Source organism: Mustela lutreola, chromosome 3 (assembly GCF_030435805.1).
Source record: "Mustela lutreola isolate mMusLut2 chromosome 3, mMusLut2.pri, whole genome shotgun sequence".
Lineage (NCBI taxonomy): Eukaryota > Metazoa > Chordata > Mammalia > Carnivora > Mustelidae > Mustela > Mustela lutreola.
In genome coordinates this window covers 63,466,553-63,487,430 of record NC_081292.1, presented here as the reverse complement: position 1 = coordinate 63,487,430, position 20,878 = coordinate 63,466,553, and the positions used below count along the sequence as shown (strand labels likewise).

Here is a 20,878-nt window from a genome sequence, read left to right as displayed (position 1 = left end):
ATTTTACCCTTTTAAGCTTCTATTTTTCCTTGCAAACATTTTCTTATGGGAAATAAATATCAAGGAATAAAAGAACAAAAGTAGACTAAAAGAAGAGAATATTTTAAAAATGCAAACTTTTAAAATTATAGCAAATTTTAAATGCCCTGAGAATATAAGCAGACATTTTCACAAACCATACATAAGTCCACAAAATATCACAAAAGCACAATACATCTCTTTCTCTTTAGTATCTCAACACCACTCTTGTGAAAAATGTCAGAAATCCCTTCACAAACCATGATTAGGTGTATCATTATATATTATATATAATCATTATATATTATATATTATATATTATAATGAATATATATCATTATATATTATATATTATAATATCATTATATATTATAATGAATATATATCATTATATATTATAATGAATATATATATTATAGTTCAGTGGCCGTTTTAAAGCAGAGAACAGTTTTTCATTAAATCCATAATATCTCATAACCTAACATTTAGTCAAATTATAAAGTAGGGGTACCATGCCCTGTTTGGCTGGATTAAGAAAAGCAGCCCACGTGTATGAAACTGAACAGCCACCAATTCCTGAAGAGAAGCCTATGGGCCGGAAGGAAGAAGTTCTTTTAAGAATTCTCCGGAGGCACTATGGTGAGTGCTGTGAAGTGTGTAAACCTGGCGATTCACAGACCTGTACCCCTGGGGATTACAATACATTATATGTTTATAAAAAAATTTTTTTAATTAAATTTAAAAAAAAGAAAAAAAGAATTCTCCAGAGGCAGATAAGCTGGCAGTGTAGCTAGCCTTACACGAGGCTGCTGCCGACAGCCTGTCTCATGTTTTGCCCGTCTGTAGCTTCAGTTAGAGGACAAGGTGCCAGAAGCAGACCTCTCCGACCACAGCTTCCTCTTCAAGTACCTGGTGACAGCCACAGTGTGGCTCAGATGGGACCACCTGCAGCTAACCAATAGAGAATGTTCTGAAATCTCTAGCCCAGCCTTGCTGGAATTACCAATAAAGGCTTTCAATGGGATACATGCTTCCAAAGGCCTCCACCTCCATGACTTCCTCATGGAGACACCAATATAAAGCTCATATTTAATTTCCACTAAGGCGAAGGGGGTTCATTCACCCAGAATAACACTTTCTTCAATTCCACCAACACAGGGAGACTGTGTGTGGTAACTAGAGGGAAATACAAGATTCCCAATGTCGGGGATTCAAAGTCTCGAGAGCACTGACTGAAGGAAAGGTAGAAAAAAGGTACATTCAGGAGAGAAAACAACCACAATTTTCATTTCAGGTTTTTGCAAAGCTCTGGCTGGCTACAATAATACATAAAAGCCAATGCCAAGCTGCATCATGAAAGGGATTCGAAAATCAAATCAAATTAATATTTCATCTTTTATGGCTTAGAAACCTAAGTGTTTTCTGCATCGAGGCAATAAAACCACAGAGGGCAAAAACAACTTGAAATGATGAAATGCAAAAATCAAACGTTTACTTCCATTTTTCACCAGCTCTGGGCAACTTAACGGCGAAATAACAAAAGCTTGAACCAAATTACTGCAAAGGAGGAAAAAGCCTCTTGCAGAGGAAATTTCACAGGAGAATAATAAAGTCTTGGTGATTTTTTCAGTTATCAAAATAAGCCTCAAGCAAAGACCCTGGTGTTGGGTTACTGCACTTAGTTTCCGTTCACAGAGGCAAAGCCTACAGATGTGGGCTGGTGCCAAAGGCAAAGCCTCTTCAGAGGCCCTGTGGGCAAGATCCATTTTCTGTCAGCAGTTTTCAACTTCTCTCCTTTCCATTGTTGTCCAAACCCGGCAGCTCTCAGAGTTTTCCCATCGAGGATGGTTGACTGTCATTTCGCCCACTAATAGCTGAGCCACAAAAGTCTGACAAAGCTATCCCTCCCCTGGGGGAAGCAAGCAGATTTTTAAAAACTATTTATATGACATTTTGAGACAAACTTCTAAACACCTAAAGGTACTTGTTAGAATGCCCTTACCCTCAGAGGGCCAAGTGGAGATTTGCTTCTTAGAAACTGTTTTAATCTTACCAATTTCTTGAGGAGGACCAGAACAACCATTTGATAAACACAGTCAACTCACCAATCTGAATACTCTGTTCCTCTTTTTTTTTTTTTTTTTTTGATTTACAGCTTCCTTGAGCTATAATTAACATACCATGCAATGCATCTATTTAAGTGTACAATTCAATAATTTGGGATATACAACCAATCTCACAATCATTGTGAGAACATTTTCATCACCCTCCAAAAGAAATTCTGTATGCATTAGTGATCACATCCATTTCCTCCCTCAGCCCTAGACAACCACTAGTCTACTTTCAGTCTCCATGGATTTGCCTATCCTAGCCATTTCATATAAATGGAGTCATACAATACTTCTGTCTGGCTTCTGTCACTTAGCCTAATGTTTTCAAGGATCATCCGTATTATAGCATGTATTAGTACTTCATTCCTATTTATGGCCAAATAATCCATTGCACTGATACATCACATTTGATTTATTCATTCATTAATCGATGGTCATTTGGGTTGTTCCTATTTTGGGCTATTATAAATAATATTGCTATGAATATTCATGTTCAAGTTTTAATGCAAACATATGTTTCATTTCTCCTGGATATATGCCTAGAAATGGAATTTCTGAATCATATGGTGACTCTAGCTTGAGGAAGTGCCAAACTGTTTTCCAAAGTGGGTACACCATTTGACATTTCTACAGTGTGTGAGAGTGTCAATTTCTTCCAATCTTCAATTGTTAATATCACAGATAATATTGATGATAGTCATCTGAGTGGGTTTAAAGCTGTATCTCACTGTGCTTTTGACTTGCATTTCTCTGATAACTAATGAGGTAGAGCATCTTTTCATGTGACCATTTGTATATCTTTTTTGGAGAAATGTCTATTCAGATACTTTGCCCAATTTTCAATTAGTTTATTTTTCTTTTATTATTGAGTTGTATGAATTCTTTTTTTTTTTTTTTTAAGATTTTAAGTAGGCAGAGAGGCAGGCAAAGAGAGAGAGGGAAGCAGGCTCCCTGTCAAGCAGAGAGCCCGATGTGGGGCTCGATCCCAGGACCCTGAGATCATGACCTGGGCTGAAGACAGAGACTTTAACCCACTGAGCCACTCAGGCGCCCTGAGTTGTATGAATTCTTTATATATTCTAGATATCGGTCCCTTATCAGATATATATTTTGCAAATATTTCCCCCATTTTGTGGATCATTTTTTACTTTTTTGATAGTGTCCTTTGATGTACAGAAGTTTTAAATTTTGAGAAAATCCAGTTTACCTATTTTTTCCTTTGGTTGTATTGTCTAATCCAAGGTTACAAAGATTTATGCCTATGTTTATTTCTAAGAGTTATATAATTTTATCTTCTACGTTAAGGCCTTTGATCTATTTTGAGTTTATTTTTTATATATGGTGTGAGGTAGGGGTCCAACCTCATTCTTCTGCATGTGACCAATTATCCCAGCATCATTTTTTGAAAAGACTCTTCTTTCCTCATTGAATGGTCTTGGCATCATTGTCAAAAAATCAGTTGATCACAGATGTATGGGTTTGCTTCTGGACTCTCAAATCTATTTAACTGATATTTATGTTTGCTTTAACTCAGTACCATACTGTTTTGGTTATTATTGCTTTTTATTGAGTTTTGGAATCAAGAAATCTAGGTCCTCCAACCTGTCTTTATCAAGATTGTTTTGGCTATTCTGTGTTGTTTGCATTTCAGGGGTGCCGGGTGGCTCAGAGGGTTAAGCCTCTGCCTTCGGCTCGGGTCATTATCTCAGGGTCCTGGGATCGAGTCCCACATTGGGCTCTCTGCTCAGCAGGGAGCCTGTTTCCCCTCTCTCTCTCTGCCTGCCTCTCTGCCTACTTGTGATCTCTCTCTCTGTGTCAAATAAATAAATGAAATTTAAAAAAAAAAAAGAGGGAAGAAAAACAATCAGTGTAATATATTCTGTACTTTTCACCTAAAGATGTTTTGTTTCAAAAGACATGCATAATTCCACCAGGTAATAATACCCACAAAATAAGTTTCATAAATAGAAACATACTCTCATAATCTAATGGTCTGAGCAGCTTTGGAGGACACAAAACCTACTCTATTAGAACTCAGCCTCCAGAAATCCATAAATTAATCAACTTTTTTAAAGGAGGCCTTGGGTTGAAAGCACCAGAAAACAAACAGATGACAAGGTTCTCATGTGCCTTCTTAATGTGACGACAAGCACCACCAACTGGTCCATCTTTAAATCTCTCAGCAAAACACCAATAGTCTCTTTCCCTTATTGTTCAGACCTTATCTACTCTTAGTTTTGAATAATAAAATCACACATTTTCAAATAAAATTTCTTTTAGGAAGACACTAATGTATCTTGAAAAGCTAAAAGAGGGGTCCCTGGGTCACTCAATTGGTTAAGCGTCCAACTCTTGGTTCCGACTCGGGTCATGATCTCAAGGTCACACGATCAAGCCCTGATGCCAGCTCCAGGCTCAGTAGAGCCTGCTGAGATTCTTGCCCCCTCCTTCTCCCTCTGTCCCTCCCTCCACTCACACTCTCTCTCTCTCAAATAAATAAACTCTTCTAAAATAAAAAAGAAGAAAAGCTAAAAGAATAAGAAAATGCAATAAATATTTTAAGTTTCACCCCAAATGACATGTGAACCAGCAAAAGAAAAAATGACAGTGTAGCAACAGTCAATGCAACGTACCTCCCAACTAATTGCTATGGACCCTCTCACAGTGATGTCACTTGTTCACTATCAGATCCAGATATTACACTGGGGGGTGGGGGGGTTTCACCAGGATCAAAGGTAGCCCTTTATCTTTTCACATTTTTATTTTCACCAAGATGAAGGCTATATAAGATACCTGCCTAATAAAGTAAATTTTTACTCAAAGCTGGAGAGGAGTAGCCAACATCTGAGACAACTGGGCTGGAAATGAAAGCTACCACTATAAGATGTGGAGGTGGACAGAATAAAAAGAAGACAATTTAACAGGTTTAACTCAAGTTTCAACCTGTTACAGCAAGAAAGAACTTTGTGTTTCAATATTTACTAATACGTTTTAGCATACAATGTGTTTATTAAGATTTTCAAAATTATTCCTATATTATATGAAATTAATTGTTTGGGTTTCCTATTTGTTTATCATAGAACCACAGAATTTGTGAGCTATGACAGAGATTCCTACTTATTCCTCAATGACTACCTTTTCTTCTTCTAGAAACGCTAGTAGTCCCCTATTAGTGGCAAGTTTTATTTATTTATCTATTTTTATAAAAGACCAGGTCATAAATATTTTCCACTCTATGGGTCAGACAGTGCCTGTGACAATTAATGTTGGGGTGCTAAAGTAGTCACAGTCTTGTGTAAACAAATAAGCACTGCTATGCTTCAATAAAATGTTATTCACGAGCAAACAAACAAAAAAACAGCAGGCTGCATGTAACCCAAGACTCTTATTCTAAAGTAATAGCATGGGTTATGACTGTCTGGAATACAGACTACATTTCCCAGACTCCCTTGCCACTGGATATGACCATGTGATAAGTTCTGGCCACTGTGAGGAAAACAAAAGTAGTACCTTTCTTCCCCTCTCCTTCTACCCCACTGTTATGAATGTAGAGTTGATAGCTAGAGCTCTCCTTTGGACCAGGAGGACAAGAGTCCAGATGGAGCAGAAATTGGAAACGGTCTCAGTGACTGCAGTCACTTCACCAACCCTGAGCTGCCTATGTCCAGAATTTTTGTGTGTGAAAGTGAAATAAAAATCTATTTTGCTTAAACTTCTGTTATTTTCAGTCTCTGATATTCTCTGAAAATTTTAATCCTAACTTAATATAGGAGCTCAGAGATCATCTCTTTCTTCAACTCCCTCATTTTATGGATGACAAAAGAGAGAGAGAGAAAGAAGAGAAGATACATGACTTGGGTCAATGGCTTGTTAATGCCGAAGCAACGCCTAAGCTTGTTTGATTCTAAATCCAATGCCTTTTCTAAATTTATATGAGGCTAACACTCCCATAAATACACATTTAAATTACAGAGGCTTGGGCACCTGGGTGGCTCTGTCAGTTAAGCATCTGCCTTCAGCTCAGGTCATGATCCCAGGGTCCTGGGATCAGATCCCACAATGGGCTCCTTGCTTGGCAGAGAACCTGCTTCTCCCTCTGCCTGCCACTCCCGGGCTTGTGCTCGCTCTCTCTCTCTCTCTCTCTCTCTCTCACTGACAAATAATTTTTTTAAAAAAAGTAGTGAAACCATTGCATACTATTTCTTCTATTTTATTTCCACTATTAATTATATTATTTCCTTTTATTCATCCTCATATGCATCATAATGCCCATCAGTGTAGTTTGCTAAATGGTAGGCACTCAAAACTACTCAGTGACTTCACAGTGACTACTCTCCCCAGGTCATGATCCTAAGACAGGCTGGGAGCATATACCATGAAGCAAAATCCTCCCCAAGTAGATATTTTATCTGAACACAAAACTTCCACTGGCACCTTTTTCTGAGATTCTTGGAAATCCGATCTAAAGACGAACAAGATTTATCTTTTTTACTAGTTGTCAGCACTGAAAATGCGCTTGATGCTTCTGTGGTACTTTGGAAAACTTGTAAAGTTGTCTTTCTTTAACATTTTAAACATTCTCCCAAATATTCTTCAATTAACATAAAGAATGTTTTGCTTAGCAAAGTTAAGGCTGATGACTGTTCAATATATACACTGAATGTCAATGTGTGTGTGGGGGGGGGGGTATGTGTGTGTATGGTGTGTGTGTGTCTGTGTAAAATCTTGTAACTATAACCACCAACACATTGATTACATGAATAACTATATCGGAGAGCAAGGCTGCAGTAGGAACAAAGAACTTGTAATGTCATACAGATGTTCTATTGGAAAATCTATGGATATTTATTTATATAGCTGTCCTACTCTACCTACTTCATTACTGGATAATTCCACCAAGCTCAATTGCATTTCCACATTTATATAGAATATATTTCAAACAAACTGAAGGAAGATGTTACAAAACAATACTGAACTACGCAATATAAAACAATAATACACAAATTATTCCTTGCCTAGGTAAGAGAAACATGCACCGATAATGTTTCTAAACATCCACTTTAGTCAAAACACCAACACAAATTACACTCATCTTTATTGTAAATAGAGATATAAAAAAATATTCAATACAGTGACTTGAAAACATTAACTATTGGTAACAAACCCAAATAGCCCCATGTTTTACCTTCTAACCAATGAACAGTTGCCACAAGGGGAAGCTGAGCCTGAGAGTGAAGTAAATTTTCTGTGGAACATCATGAGATGGTACAGGTTACTAAAGAACATTACTTCAACTTCTAATAATGTTTAAGCTCCTGTTTTACTGTTTAGTTGAAAAAGGTAAGGTATTTCCTTATCTGTGTGGTAATAACCATACCCTGGCCATCCTCAAGGGCTAAGATCTTCTTTGACTCTGGGTGTAATTTTTATGACAGACAGCATCTCTGAGGAAATGAGAGATGGTGGTGTGAGCTGGGAGTCAGAATGGTTCATCTCTAGCTCCAGGATGTCACTACCTGTGGGCCAAGAATTAGAGCTTCTACCTCTACTTATCTATCTATAAAACTGGGATAATATTACACTCTGTGCCCTCTCTTCCTCATCTCTTTCCATAATAGTCCTGATTCTTCTGTCCTATTATAGAGGATGGAATATTGGATGAGGAGAGAGAGGAAAGCCAAGGTCATTCCATTAATATTGATGTTGTTCTTTACACTTAAGTATTTTTTAAAATTTTTACTTAAGCATAGTTGACACACAATGAGACATTAGTTTTAAGTGTACAACTTAGTGTTTTGGAAAGTTTATACAGTCTGCTATGTTTACCACAAGTGTGGCTACCATCTGTCCCATTGCAATGCTATTACAATATCATTAACTGAATTCCTTAGGCTGTGCCTTTTATAGAATAAGTAATTTTAAAACTTTTTAAAACTTCAACAGCCTTACAAAATGGTTATGATTATATCATTTCACAACTAGTAAAACTGAGGCCAAAGAAAGTACCTAACTCATGCAAAGTTACACAGATAATAAGTGGCAGAGGCAGATCTTGAACCCAGACCCTCTGACTCCAAAATCCATATCCTTTACCTTATAACAATTGGCCCAAAACAAAGCATTTGGAGATGACCTCACTTTAGCAAGGTATGGACCTGCCAAAATGGGATCATGCCTGGTAAAAAGTTCCTGAGTTCTCAAAAGGAGAATAATTGATCTTCAAGCTACCTTACTCCTTGATAGTCCCCCCGCCCCCCAAAAAGCAAAAAGTGTAGTAATTCAACCTCAGTTCCATCACACACAACAAAGGAGAAAAGGAAAAATATAATATTATATGATTTTAACTTTAACTGCCAGGAAATACATCTTACAACACCTTACATATACCAAAGCAAAACAGTAAAACATTGATGAACTTGAATGTCTAGAAAAAGTTGTTCACAAAAATCAGAGGATTTTGCAGGGTTGGCTGGGGGGGTGGATGCAGAGAGATGGTGGGATGTTTGCTAGTTGATCTTTGAAGAAAGGTTGTCTAATTCAATCCTTCACTCAAGGAGAGAACTGAGGGCGAGAGAAATTAATATTTACAGTCATTCATTCATCAAATCTATTGGGTGTAGCAGCAGAAAGGCACTTACATCTGCTCCAGACATTTCACTCTCTCCCATGGGTTTTCAGTCCTTTTCAAAAGCTCCCTAATCTTTCTCAACTTTTGTACATAAATAAATCCTGCTCTGTGAACAAAATATATTATTTTTGATGGCTAAGGCTCTCAAGGGGCTTCTGGGCCATTCTGAACATCAGTGATCATCAAGGGGCAATGAATGTAGACACAAAAATGTAGAGAAAACTGGACTGAATGTCCTCTGAGCCCAGAAAAGCCCTTGTAAGTGATGTCGGTCCTCATTTTTCTCCGTGTATGAACACACAGGTGGGTATGCATGGGAAACAAATCCCAGACATAAGGACCAGTAATCATCAAAAATAAGTGAAATAAACATTTCAGTTAATTGAGAGATTTGGTCATCTGACATTTCCCTGCAGCGTGTTCAAATATATGACATTAAAACAGTTAAAATGTCTTTTCCCACAGTAAGAATTGTGAAAAATAGACATATTTGAGGTTGAACAATAAGTGGAGACTAAATCACAGATATCAAGATTTACCTCTAGCTCAACACTGACTCAGCTGAAATCAGTTTCCTGTTCCATGTGTTACACTTGGAAAGCAACTGTACTTAAAAATTACATTGTGTCTCTAAGCTTCCCTCAATTCAGATGAAATAATCCCTTAGCTGATCACCTTAGTATCAAATCTTTTGCCTTCTCTTTCATCTTCCAGCTATCTGTTATTTTTTTGTTAAGATGTATTTATTTATTTGTTTGTCAGAGAAAGAGAGAGGTTGAGAGAGAGAAACACAAGCTTGGGGAGCAGCAGGCAGAGGGAGAAGCAGGCTTCCTGTGAGCAAGGAGCCCGATTCGGGACTCAATCCCAGAAGGGTGGGATCATGACCTGAGCTGGAGGCAGACACTTAACCGACTGAGCCACCTGTTAGTCACACTTTGTACTTCTCTTTTTACTCTTTGAATCCATTGCCCCCAGATAACCTCTGCTATTAATGTTTCCACCTGCCCTAAGTCCTGCCTTCACTCTTGTGCCTTAGATATCCCTCTTGAGAGTATGTCATAAATGGAGTATTCAGTTATCCCTACTGGCTAATTCCCAAACACTGCACCAAGCACACAATCTACATTTCCTTACTTAATCCTCACGATCTCTAACACTCATAGGACTTAATGAACTTGTCCAGGGACATGGGCAGCCTAATAGGGTCACTACACTGCAAGAACCTTAAGGGCAGAATACCTCTGTGTTCTCCTCATGGCTTTTCTAGATCTTGCACCATGCCAAGCCCATAGCAGAAGCTTTATAAATATTTGTGGATGAATGGATGGATAGATGGTTGGATGGATTAAAAGGATAAGCAAGAATTTCAACAAGATCTGTCCCCCTCTAAAACTGATCCTCTTAATCATCATACTATATGTCTTACCCAATGCATAAAAAGTTGGAAGAGGGGGACGCCTCGGTGGCTCAGTGGGTTAAGCCTCTGCCTTTGGCTCAGGTCATGATCTCAGGGTCCTGGGATCAGGCCTCGAGTCAGGCTCTCTGCTCAGCAAGGGGCCTGCTTCCTCCTCTCTCCCTGCCTCTCTGACTACTTGTAATCTCTGCCTATCAAATGAATAAATAAAATCTTTTTTTAAAAAGTTGGAAGAGAGAGAATTTGTACAATAAAAATTCTAAAATGTGTGCAGCTTCTCTGAGGACCAGCTCAATCTCTGTATTATGGACCTGTATTATGGCCTGCTGGGTATACAGCTTACAAAAACTGTTCTATCCACTGCAAACTGCACAAATTAGTATTGCAGCAAGAGCAGCCAACAATGCACCAAAGGGCCCCTTTGTATCGCTGCACCTAGCGAAGAATGGAAACCCAACAAAAGCCCTGCTTTTACCCTCATAGCAAAGATGCACACTGAAGGAAAGACTCCAATTTCATTTGGAGTTCCAAAAGCTGCATGGATTTTTCAAAGAACTTTCAGCAAAATTCTCTCTTTAGATCATTGTAGCAACCGGAGGGAAAATTCTAAGCCTTTTGGGGGGCAGCTGGGGGGGCGGTGGTGAAGACTGACAAGTTCACTACCTCTCTGTTTCCCTCTCCTGTCTGGAATCGGCTTCTCCGCCGGGATAAAGGCTCACTGAAAGATGGACAATTACATTAAATCGTCAAAAAGAAAATAAGTATATGGGACAAATGGGTTATTAGTATGAAATTACTTATATAGATCATGATAAGTGTCATTATAGCAAAAGAATGGGGAAAAAATCAATGTCCTCAAATAAGGGACCAAATAGACTATGATACTTCCATACAGTGGGACTCATGCTGCTACACTACAGGATCCAACCCCAGGGGAAGAAAGGGGAGATACTCATACAAAATACTGATGTATGTATTGCGTATACTGCATTAATCAATTAATTAATTAATTTTATTTATTTATTTATTTATTTTCAAAGAATTTTTATTTATTTATCTGAAAGAGAGAGAGAGACACAGCACAAGAGAGGGGCAGACAGAGAGGGAGAGGGACAAGCAGACTTCTGCCGAGCGTGGAGCCAGACACAGGGCTGGATTCTACAATCCAGAGATCACATCCTCACAGCTGGAGCCAATGTGAGGCACTTAACCGAATGAGCCACCCTCATGCCTCCACATACTTACCTACCTATTCAAAAAGAAGCAAAAAGGATGAACTCAGAAAATGTTGCCTATGGAAGGAGAGAGAGAACTGGATGGAAGCAGGGCCTCTTTGAATGTTCTTTGTTTTAGGATTCTGATTTTCAAATCATATAAATGCATTACATGATTTTTTAAATTAACTTAAAAATATAAAAATAAAATAATCCCTAAAAACTGAAAACAAATTAAAAGCAAATAAATTCCACTGCTTGTCTGGTGGCTGGCATAACCAGAGAAGAATCATTTCAAATAACTTTAGGTCACAGGATTTTACATAGCCATAAGAGAAGCCTGCAGACAAAAGAACCGCTTAGTCTAAAAGTGCATTTCATATTTCATGGTTGGTAATAATACTGATACTTGGTTTGAAACTATAATACACATACTCATACATACACACTTGGATAAATTATTTTATAGTCATTAGGGAAAACAATTTATAGAATTAGAGCAAAGAGATACAGTATAATATCAAAGAAGTTCATTAATAACCTGAAATCTTAAGTTTGAAGCAAAAATATCAGTATAAGCTCATAATCTGTTTTTCTCTTTTTATTAAAAAAAAAAAAAGGTCTAGCATCCATGACAACCTGGTAGCCATGAGAGACCCTACTGTCTGGATGGTGATCTCCAAATACCATTTTCCTCTGAAAGGAAACACAGTTGCTGGCAGAAATGACTGATCCCAAGTCTAGAGCGGGAAACATAAGGTAAGTGAGTCGTCTTTTGTCCTGTGGGAAATCAAAGACTACCAAGGTGGGTGCCCAAGGACACAGGTGCTGACTTGAAAGGGCTCTCAGTGACCAGATAGTGGACAACTGCAGCATCAAACAGAATAATGACCGCTAAAGATGAAAGCACATCAAACATAAGTAGCCACGAGTTTGTGGTAATATATCTTTAAATTTATTGGTGACTCTACAGATTTCATAGAATATAAATTTTTATTCTGAAAATTAGTAAACAAAGGCAAAGAATTAAAAGAAATAATGGGCATTTGGAGAACTGGCCAAACAGGAGGCTGATCACTTGGTGAGTTGATTTAGAGCAACTGAGAGAGAGATTTAGCAAGAGAGACAGAGAGAGACAGAGGTCCATGATGCATTGTGATATGAACATCCTTTCCAGCACCTTCTGGCTTTCTCTAGCTCCAGAAAGTTTACGCTATTTTACTCTTATAATCAAGACTAAAAAAGTGCCTCCTTATAATTTCATTTGAACTTGTTACTTTTTTTAACAGGTGGAATGTAACAAAACAGCTTTGAGTTACCACTCTAAATTAGACTAATACAAAATTTGTTCTAAATCAGAAAATCTAAAGAAACTATTTAACATGAATTTAAATTTAACACTGTTTCACAACAGATAAAATTTTATTGAGCATCTACCAGATACCAAATGCTTTAAAATAGAATTATCTCATTTCATTTTTTTTTTTAATTTCAGTAGCCCTGGGATATGATCACTCACATTGTACAGATGAGAAACAGAGTGGTGAAATGACTTGGCTAAAATCACACATTTAGTTAAATGACAGATCAGGGATTCAAAGAGAAGTGTGTCTGTGGATTACATCAGGACACCCACAGAAAGAAAAACAGATCATGCTGATGCTAGACATGGCTAAAGTTGGTGGTGATGCAACATTACCAAAAATATCATAGAAAATTAATTGGTTAATAACTAATCCTCTTCTAAGAAAATAATACAACTCTATGGGGAATGTAAGAATAAGTTTATTTGGTGCATGTGGCTTTAGAAAAAAAATGACATAATCTAAGATTTTAGAAAAGGAAGAAATCAATAGAGTTCCTTCCAGTCCAAATTATTGTTTTCTAGGGAGCCTGGATGGCTCAGTCGGTTAAGTGTCTGCCTTTGGCTCAGATCGTGACCTCAGGGTTCTGGAATCAAGTCCATATCAGGCTTCCTGCTCAGCAGGGAGTCTGCTTCTCCCTCTACCCCTCCCCTCTGCTTGTAATTTCTCTTTCCGAGTGGGGGTGGGTAGGAAGGATATATATATATGTTTGGGTTCTTTGCTCAGCAGGGAACTTGATTCTCCCTCTGCCTCTGCCTCTGCCCCTGCTCATGCTCTCACTCTCCTTCTCTCTCAGATAAATAAAATCTTTAAAAATATATTTTAAAATATAAAAAGTATTACAAAAGTACTTTGTAACACCCACTGAGACTCCGCTTTGAGCTCTGCTTCCTGGGTATTCCCAATATCTGTCAGTGGTCCCAGATATAAGAGAGGACGTGGGTCCTGCCATGCCCTTCAGAGATGGTCTGTGACTGGGAAATACATTTTCCCTTGAGTGCTGTTGTCACAGAGTACTCATGTGTAAGCATTGTTACTCTGGGGCCTCTGAGCCTTCTTAAGCAATTAAACCCTGTTTAACCATCACCATCAGTGCACTGGCTTAGAACCTGGTACATGGTAGGCACTCAAACATGCCTTAAATTAGCTAGCTAATCAACAAATACAAAGAATCTGAGTATCTTGACTTAATGTCCACTATAACCTTCTACAAAAGTTCTAATTAGCACCAAAGGAAAACACATGTAATTTAGTGTAATAAATACCTTTCTGCCCAAAAGACAAAGAGCCTGTAATTGTCACTCTTAGGTCCTAATAGCCTCTATTTATCCCAAGATTGTTTAAAAGTATAGAAGTGAGAAGATGCGAGCAGCTGCTACAGGATATTGGTTTGTAAGGACCTTCCTCTCCTCTCCCGAAGCACATCGTGTTCAGTGCCCGCCCACGCCTTGTGGAGGCCAAGGTCACTGCCTGACCTTGGAAGTGGACAGTGATGCCAAATGTAGCCATACTTAATATGATCTATTTGCACTTGAAAGTTTAATGTTAATGTTTAAAAAAATCTATGTATACATTTACAAAATTAGTACAAAAAGGTATTTTTAAAAACTATTCTTATAAAATTAAAGAACTGGTACAGAAAAGCAGAAGAATGGAGCAAATCAAAGCATGTGCATGTCTCTCTGGCTTCCAAGTATGCGGTGACTCCCAGAGGCTGAAGTCTGAAGTCCCCCCAGGGGGACTGCTTTGAACCTCATCAAAAACAACCCCCAAATCAGCAGCTAAAGACAGATGGCAAATATTTGGTTAATTAGACAACATTAAAAATGATAGTAATTTTTAAAAATCACATCCCAACCTAATCCCCTTACCAAAGAAATAAGTATTTTGATTATTCTCCAGTGAAAAGCAAAATAGAATTCTCCAAGACAAACTCCCAAGACAAACTATCATCTAACCCTTTATAATTCCATACACACAAGGGCAGGACCCCAAGAAAGCAAAGGTGTATTCTTGACCATGGTTCAGTGGTGTGTGTGTGTGTGTGTGTGTATGTGTGTGTGTGTGATGGAGGTTGAAACTTAGAATACTGTTTCTCCCAAATAGTAAAAAAAAGAAAAATTTAACTGCTTGGAAATAATAAAATAGCACAGACCTATAATAATATTTCAATAAAAATCACATAGGGATTTTTATATACTCCAAGATACTACCTTCCAGGCTCTAACTATTTGCATGTCCCTAGACTTTTGTTTCCTCATCTGGAAAATGGGCATAATCAAGAACACCTACTACATAGCCATTGGTTAATGGATTAAGTCATGTCCAAATGAAAGAGCATGGGTAGGGTCTTCTTCTTAGTAAACACTCAGTAAAGTCAGCAGCTATTTTCTTTTTCTTTTTTTTTTTTTTTAAGATTTTATTTATTTGACAGACAGAGACCACAAGTAGGCAAAGAGGCAGGCAGAGAGTGAGAGAGAGAGAGGGAAGCAGGCTCCCCGCTGAGCAGAGAGCCCGACGCGGGGCTCGATCCCAGGACCCTGAGACCATGACCCGAGCCAAAGGCAGCAGCTTAACCCACTGAGCCACCCAGGCGCCCCAGCAGCTATTTTCTTATAACCATTATTATCATAGAGGTTTCATTCTCAGACCTGTTCAAGCACCATGACTTCAAATGTAAGAGGCTACGAGCAACATCTTCAATGATAATTCCCTTTCCTATAATACATGATCAAGCTGTGTTTTTCAATTTATATTGTTGTGCCCATTTGAAGTTAGGGAAGATTCAAAACAAATCACTACTCACTACGTCACTGGATCCTCACAACGACACTGACACACAAAGACAGGGGAGCTATTGTCCTCATGACACAGGTAAGCTTCAGTTTTAGCTGAACTGTAAGAAGTAAAAGGGCTTGCCAAAAGTCACACACCTAGTAATCAGCAGTAGCAGGATTCAAGGCTGTTTGGCCTCCTCCTTCAGGGCTCTTGCCATCATTTCAGCCTTTTCCAAAACACTAACCTTCAAATAGTTCATTTCAGTCAACATATGTGACCCTAAGTGGGTTAGCAGAAATACCACACATGGGAAGGTGCAACATGAACTTGGATTTACGATTACATAGATACAAACATGGGCAGATCTGTAAAACAACTTATGGTTCTGGTTTGAGTCTAACACACACATATACACACACACACACACACAGGGCACAGCTCTGTGAGAGCTGGTGCTCAAGGGCTATGGGAGAGAAAGTGAGCAAAGGCCTGTGTTCTGATACGTCTGGAGCTTCCTCCCTATCATATGACACAGTATAAGCAAATGGCTATGGAGGGTCAAAGTACTTATTCAAATAATCCTTTTAAATTAAAAAAAAAAAAACAACTTTAACTCAAAAATTTTGTCAGATGAGAAATTAAAACGATGTTAAAATTCTGGGGCACTGGGGCACCTGGGTGGCTCAGTGGGTTAAGCCTCTGCCTTCGGCTCAGGTCATGATCTCAGGGTCCTGGGATCGAGCCCCACATCGGGCTCTCTGCTCTGCAGGGAGCCTGCTTCCCCCTCGCTCTCTGCCTGCCTCTCTGCCTACTTGTGATCTCTGTCAGATAAATAAAGAAAAAAATCTTTAAAAAAAAAAAAAAATTCTGGGGCACCTGGGTGGCTCAGTCGGTTAAGTGTCTGACTCTTGATTTCTTTTCAGCTCAGGTCATGATCTCAGGATCATGGGATCCTGGGATCCAGCCAGCGTCAGCGGGGAGTCTGCTTGTCTCCCTCTCCCTTTGCCCCTCCCCCTGCTTGTGCTCACCCTCTTAAATAAATAAATCTTTTTTTAAAAAATTTATTAAAATTCTTGCTCAGATAAATTTCTTAATTCTCCAAGTCACTTACATGCATAGAAAAAGAACCAAAGACTCAATTAAACTAAAAATTAAAAATACAAATCTCTGCTCACAGGGTAAGAAGGATTCAATTAATAAAAATTTTAAAAAATCAAAGCAAACTTTCAAAGAGATTATCATCCTTCTTCATTTTACTGTAATATGACAGGCAACCTTCTACTCTTAATCAATCTGAATATCTTTGACGATTATTATTTATCTATTTGGAAAGAAAGGAAAAGGTATGAGCTGGAAATAAAAAAGCATTTTATCAGAACACAGGAGACTATCAAACATAGTATAAAAAGTGCACTGACAGGGCGCCTGGGTGGCTCAGTTGGTTAAGCCACTGTCTTCGGCTCAGGTCATGATCCTAGAGTCCTGGGATCGAGTCCCACATCAGGCTCTGCACGGAGCCTGCTTCTCTCTCTCCCTCTGCCTCTCCCCGTGCTTGTGCTCTCTCTCTCTCCGTCAAATAAATAAATAAAATCTTTTTTTTTTTTAATTGCACTGACAAGGGGCGCCTGGGTGGCTCAGAAACAGGTAGATAATAAATAAATAGGTATTTGCTAAATAAATATTTTTTTCCTAATAAAATCTGTTATTCTGGGCACCTGAGTAGCTCAGTGGGTTAAGCCGCTGCCTTCGGCTCAGGTCATGATCTCGGGGTCCTGGGATCAAGTCCCGCATTGGGCTCTCTGCTCAGCAGGGGGCCTGCTTCCCTTTCTCTCTCTCTGCCTGCCTCTCTGCCTACTTGTGATCTCTCTCTGTCAAATAAACAAATAAAATCTTTTTTTAAAAAATCACACTGACAATGTTAAAAAAAAAAAAAAACTACAATGACAAAACCAGAATGGAATTGGCACTGTGTGATGCTGTTTTTTTTTTTTTTAATCCTGATGTTGGAACATAGAATGAACAAATTCCATGAGCTAATTTTATTCAAACCTGTACCCCCCTTAGCCAAGGAGGCCATATTCAGTGACGACTGCCTTGACCACACCACCGTGGGACTCCGTGTCCAAACACCCCAGTCTAGCTGAACGTTTTGCTCTATTTTTCCACAAGGATTCTTATGTCTAGCTGCTGCCTCTACCATAATTAAATGATGGCCTTAGTCAATATGATTCAAGTCCTACCTAGCTCAGTTCTGTACCACAGCCCCAGCAACTGTTGCTTAGTCAAAATGGCGCCTTTGGTGGGGGGAGGGGATGGGATGATCCAGAGAGCTCTGCTCCCTAGTCTGGCTGGAATAGGGACACACAGGATGGAACAACAGTGTTTCTTGATGTGTGTCCTGAAGAAAATCTCTCCTGAAGAGAGATGCCATTCAAAAGCTGGATTTCACAGTCAAGTCAGTTTGGGAAAGACAGTACCTTGAGCCTGTGTCTGGGAACTTCACAATGCACACTGGCATGGTAAGGGTTGTGAAGAGTCCTACAGCAAACACCTCTGTAACATTTCAACTCAGCAAGTCCCAGATTTATTTGACTATGACTCTTCTTGACAGTGCACTTACTAATACTGAAACTTAGTTAGGGAAATGCTTGAGACTACATCTATCAGCTGTGTGTCTTCATATCTAGCTACAAGACGACTCTTGGTTTCCCTGACCAAGAATAGTCACTCAAACAAAGGGTTAGTGTAAGAATTAAACTAGAAATGTGTCGTTCAGATTTTCTGGCAACCAAACTTTTAAGTAATTTGTAAATTTTACCTTAATATAAGGAAAACATATATTTTTGAAAAATAAACAGAGAAAAATATATATTTGGGTGACCATTACAATAATCCAAAGCAGTATACTCTTTACGAAAATATTTGTGATCATGGACCCACAACCCCAATGTATGTCTTTTTACGTGCAAAGTGAATTGAGAGAACAAAGTGATTACCCAAATATTTCAACTCAACTTCTCTTTTCATAATAATAATATAACTTTGTCTGTTAATTTCCAGACAATTCAAGCTTCCTAAGTTTGAATGTGGATGTAGAAGATAAAGTAGGAGCCAGAGTCATCAGAAAAGTTATCATCAATCTCCACTTAACTATTTAAGTAATATTTTATTAATAAATTGAGCCTTGGGCAGATACAGGCATTTGACTATCTTTGAAACCACTAAGGATATATCCAAAATATAATGATATAATGCACTGGAAATTCCCCCAATATCAGAGAATTAAGGCTCCTGCATTTTGAAACACCCAATTTACTATGAAAAAAAGATTTGAGTACTACATACAATGGGTACCCATATCATAGTCTCCAAAAATCATTTTCCCAGACCTAAAACATCTTCTAAAACAAAATTCACAGATTTCCTTTATAAAGTCAACCGTCTTCTCTAATTCAATCAAAAATCTGTTTACATTCATGAAGGGGAAATCCTGATACCATGCACCTGATCTATAGTTCAGATTATCCACTTAAAAATTTTTAATTCTTTTTTAACTTCACTCACGCCACCTAAAAAGATGTATTCAGATCTAAATTTGAATGCCATTGCCTATTTCCTTCTTTTTAACTGAGAACCATAAAAACATAATTATGCAAAGTTCTTCCTTTCCAAAAGACAGTTGGTAAAAATGTCACACAGTAACACAATCCAAGTCAACAAGAAAATATTCAAAGACCTTCTCCTCCTAAAACGGGGGGCGGCGGGGGGGGGTGTGAGGGGAAGCAGGTAGCTGTTAATGAATTTATTTAACACTTTGATGTTAGAAGGAACTTTCTCTTCACTCATTGCATTTTAGTTTAGTGGTCAGAAATGATCATGTTTTCAAGGAGCCCTAACGGCAGTGCCTTACCAGTGTAGATGCTGGCATTGGAAGCTGGGATACCAAACTGGGACTCGATGAACTTGGGAATGAAGGTAATGAAAGCAGTTACAATGGCACTCTCAGCTGTGTATGACAAACTCACAAAAAGGAATGTCATGTTGCTTAAGATCCTGACAGCTGCTCTTGGTAGGTCTACAAAATGACAAAAATGACAAACGAATGTTATAAATAAGGGATGGAAAAGAAAATAAAATTGAATTGTTTTTGAAATGAACTGGAAATAGCCATTCAGCAATATTCAAGACTTTATTGAACAGAGAATAAAACCAGAACAACCTGATGACTGATTAGAAATCACCCCCTTGATTAAACAGATTTGGGGTTGTTAAAAATTTTTCAACGAGGAGGAGGAAATTTTAAAAAGGAGTAAAAATATATATATATCCATACACAAATAACCTTACAAAAATAATCCAATCTATGATTCCTGTTCTAAAAACTGCTGAAGATAAATTATTCACATTTTTTATTGATTAAAACAATCTTATTCTTTGTTAAAACCCAAGAGTCTACTAAATGGGCAAAGAACTTGCAATACAGTCCTACATTATAGTTTCCATGTCATTCAACTAGCATTTCCCTAGGAAAATGCACTTCTGAAGTGTCATAGCCCTGACCCCGCATTGAAGACAGCCACAGCAAGGGAACTGTACATGATTCTGATCATTTGATCTTCCAGCCTCAGTATGAAACAGGAAATGATGCAGCTAAAAGGGCTTACGGGTCAGGTCACCAGCTCAGATACTCCCAGGGACTTTGGACTGCAGAAGGAAGAGAAATGCTCTCCAAAAGGAGGAGACCCCAGAGGTGGGGGCTCAGGACCGTCCCAGCTGCCTCTCAAGGAAGAGAGAAAAGTCTCGTCTTCAAGTCTTTGCATTTATTTTACAGAACTTGACATATAGATATGTTTCAAGATGTATGCCTAGATATCTTCATTTCAGCATTATTTACAATGGCAAAAATTTAAGGAAAAAGACTAGATGTCCATCACTGGAAAATGTTTAAATTATGGCACATCCCCATAATAAAATACTATGCAGTAGCTAAGAACAATACAGAGCTCTATGTGCTGGCATAAAAGGAACTCCAAGAAATATTTTTACAAATGAACAAAGCAAGCTGCTGCATAAATATACATATACATGAGTATATAAATATATATACATATACATATACATAATATCAAAGTAAAAATCAAACCAAAACAACATATTTATATGTGGTTGACTATATACTTCCCAATATATACAACACCAAGAAATTCTGTAAGTGGAAATAAGATTGGGAAAAAGAAATAAAGGGAGATTCTTGTGCATTTTTGCATGTCTATAATGTGAGTTAACTCACATTGATGAAGTTTTGGAATACAGGTGAGGTTCAGTGGGATGAAGTCCAGAGTCAATGACCA

At 38.2% G+C, this 20,878-nt stretch overlaps 1 protein-coding gene across 2 annotated transcripts in view; it reads right to left on the bottom strand.

The window, feature by feature from the left end:
* The window catches only part of SLCO5A1 (solute carrier organic anion transporter family member 5A1), a 143,981-nt gene that overhangs the window by 39,117 nt on the left and 83,986 nt on the right, over window positions 1-20,878 (bottom strand). Inside the window, exon 5 of one of the 2 annotated variants that reach the window (XM_059166256.1) lies at window positions 19,438-19,602. The exons of the other annotated variant lie outside the window; for it this stretch is intronic. Coding sequence (XP_059022239.1) covers window positions 19,438-19,602 — 165 coding nt within the window. The remainder of the gene's footprint in view (window positions 1-19,437; window positions 19,603-20,878) is intronic. 2 annotated transcript variants of the gene reach the window in all.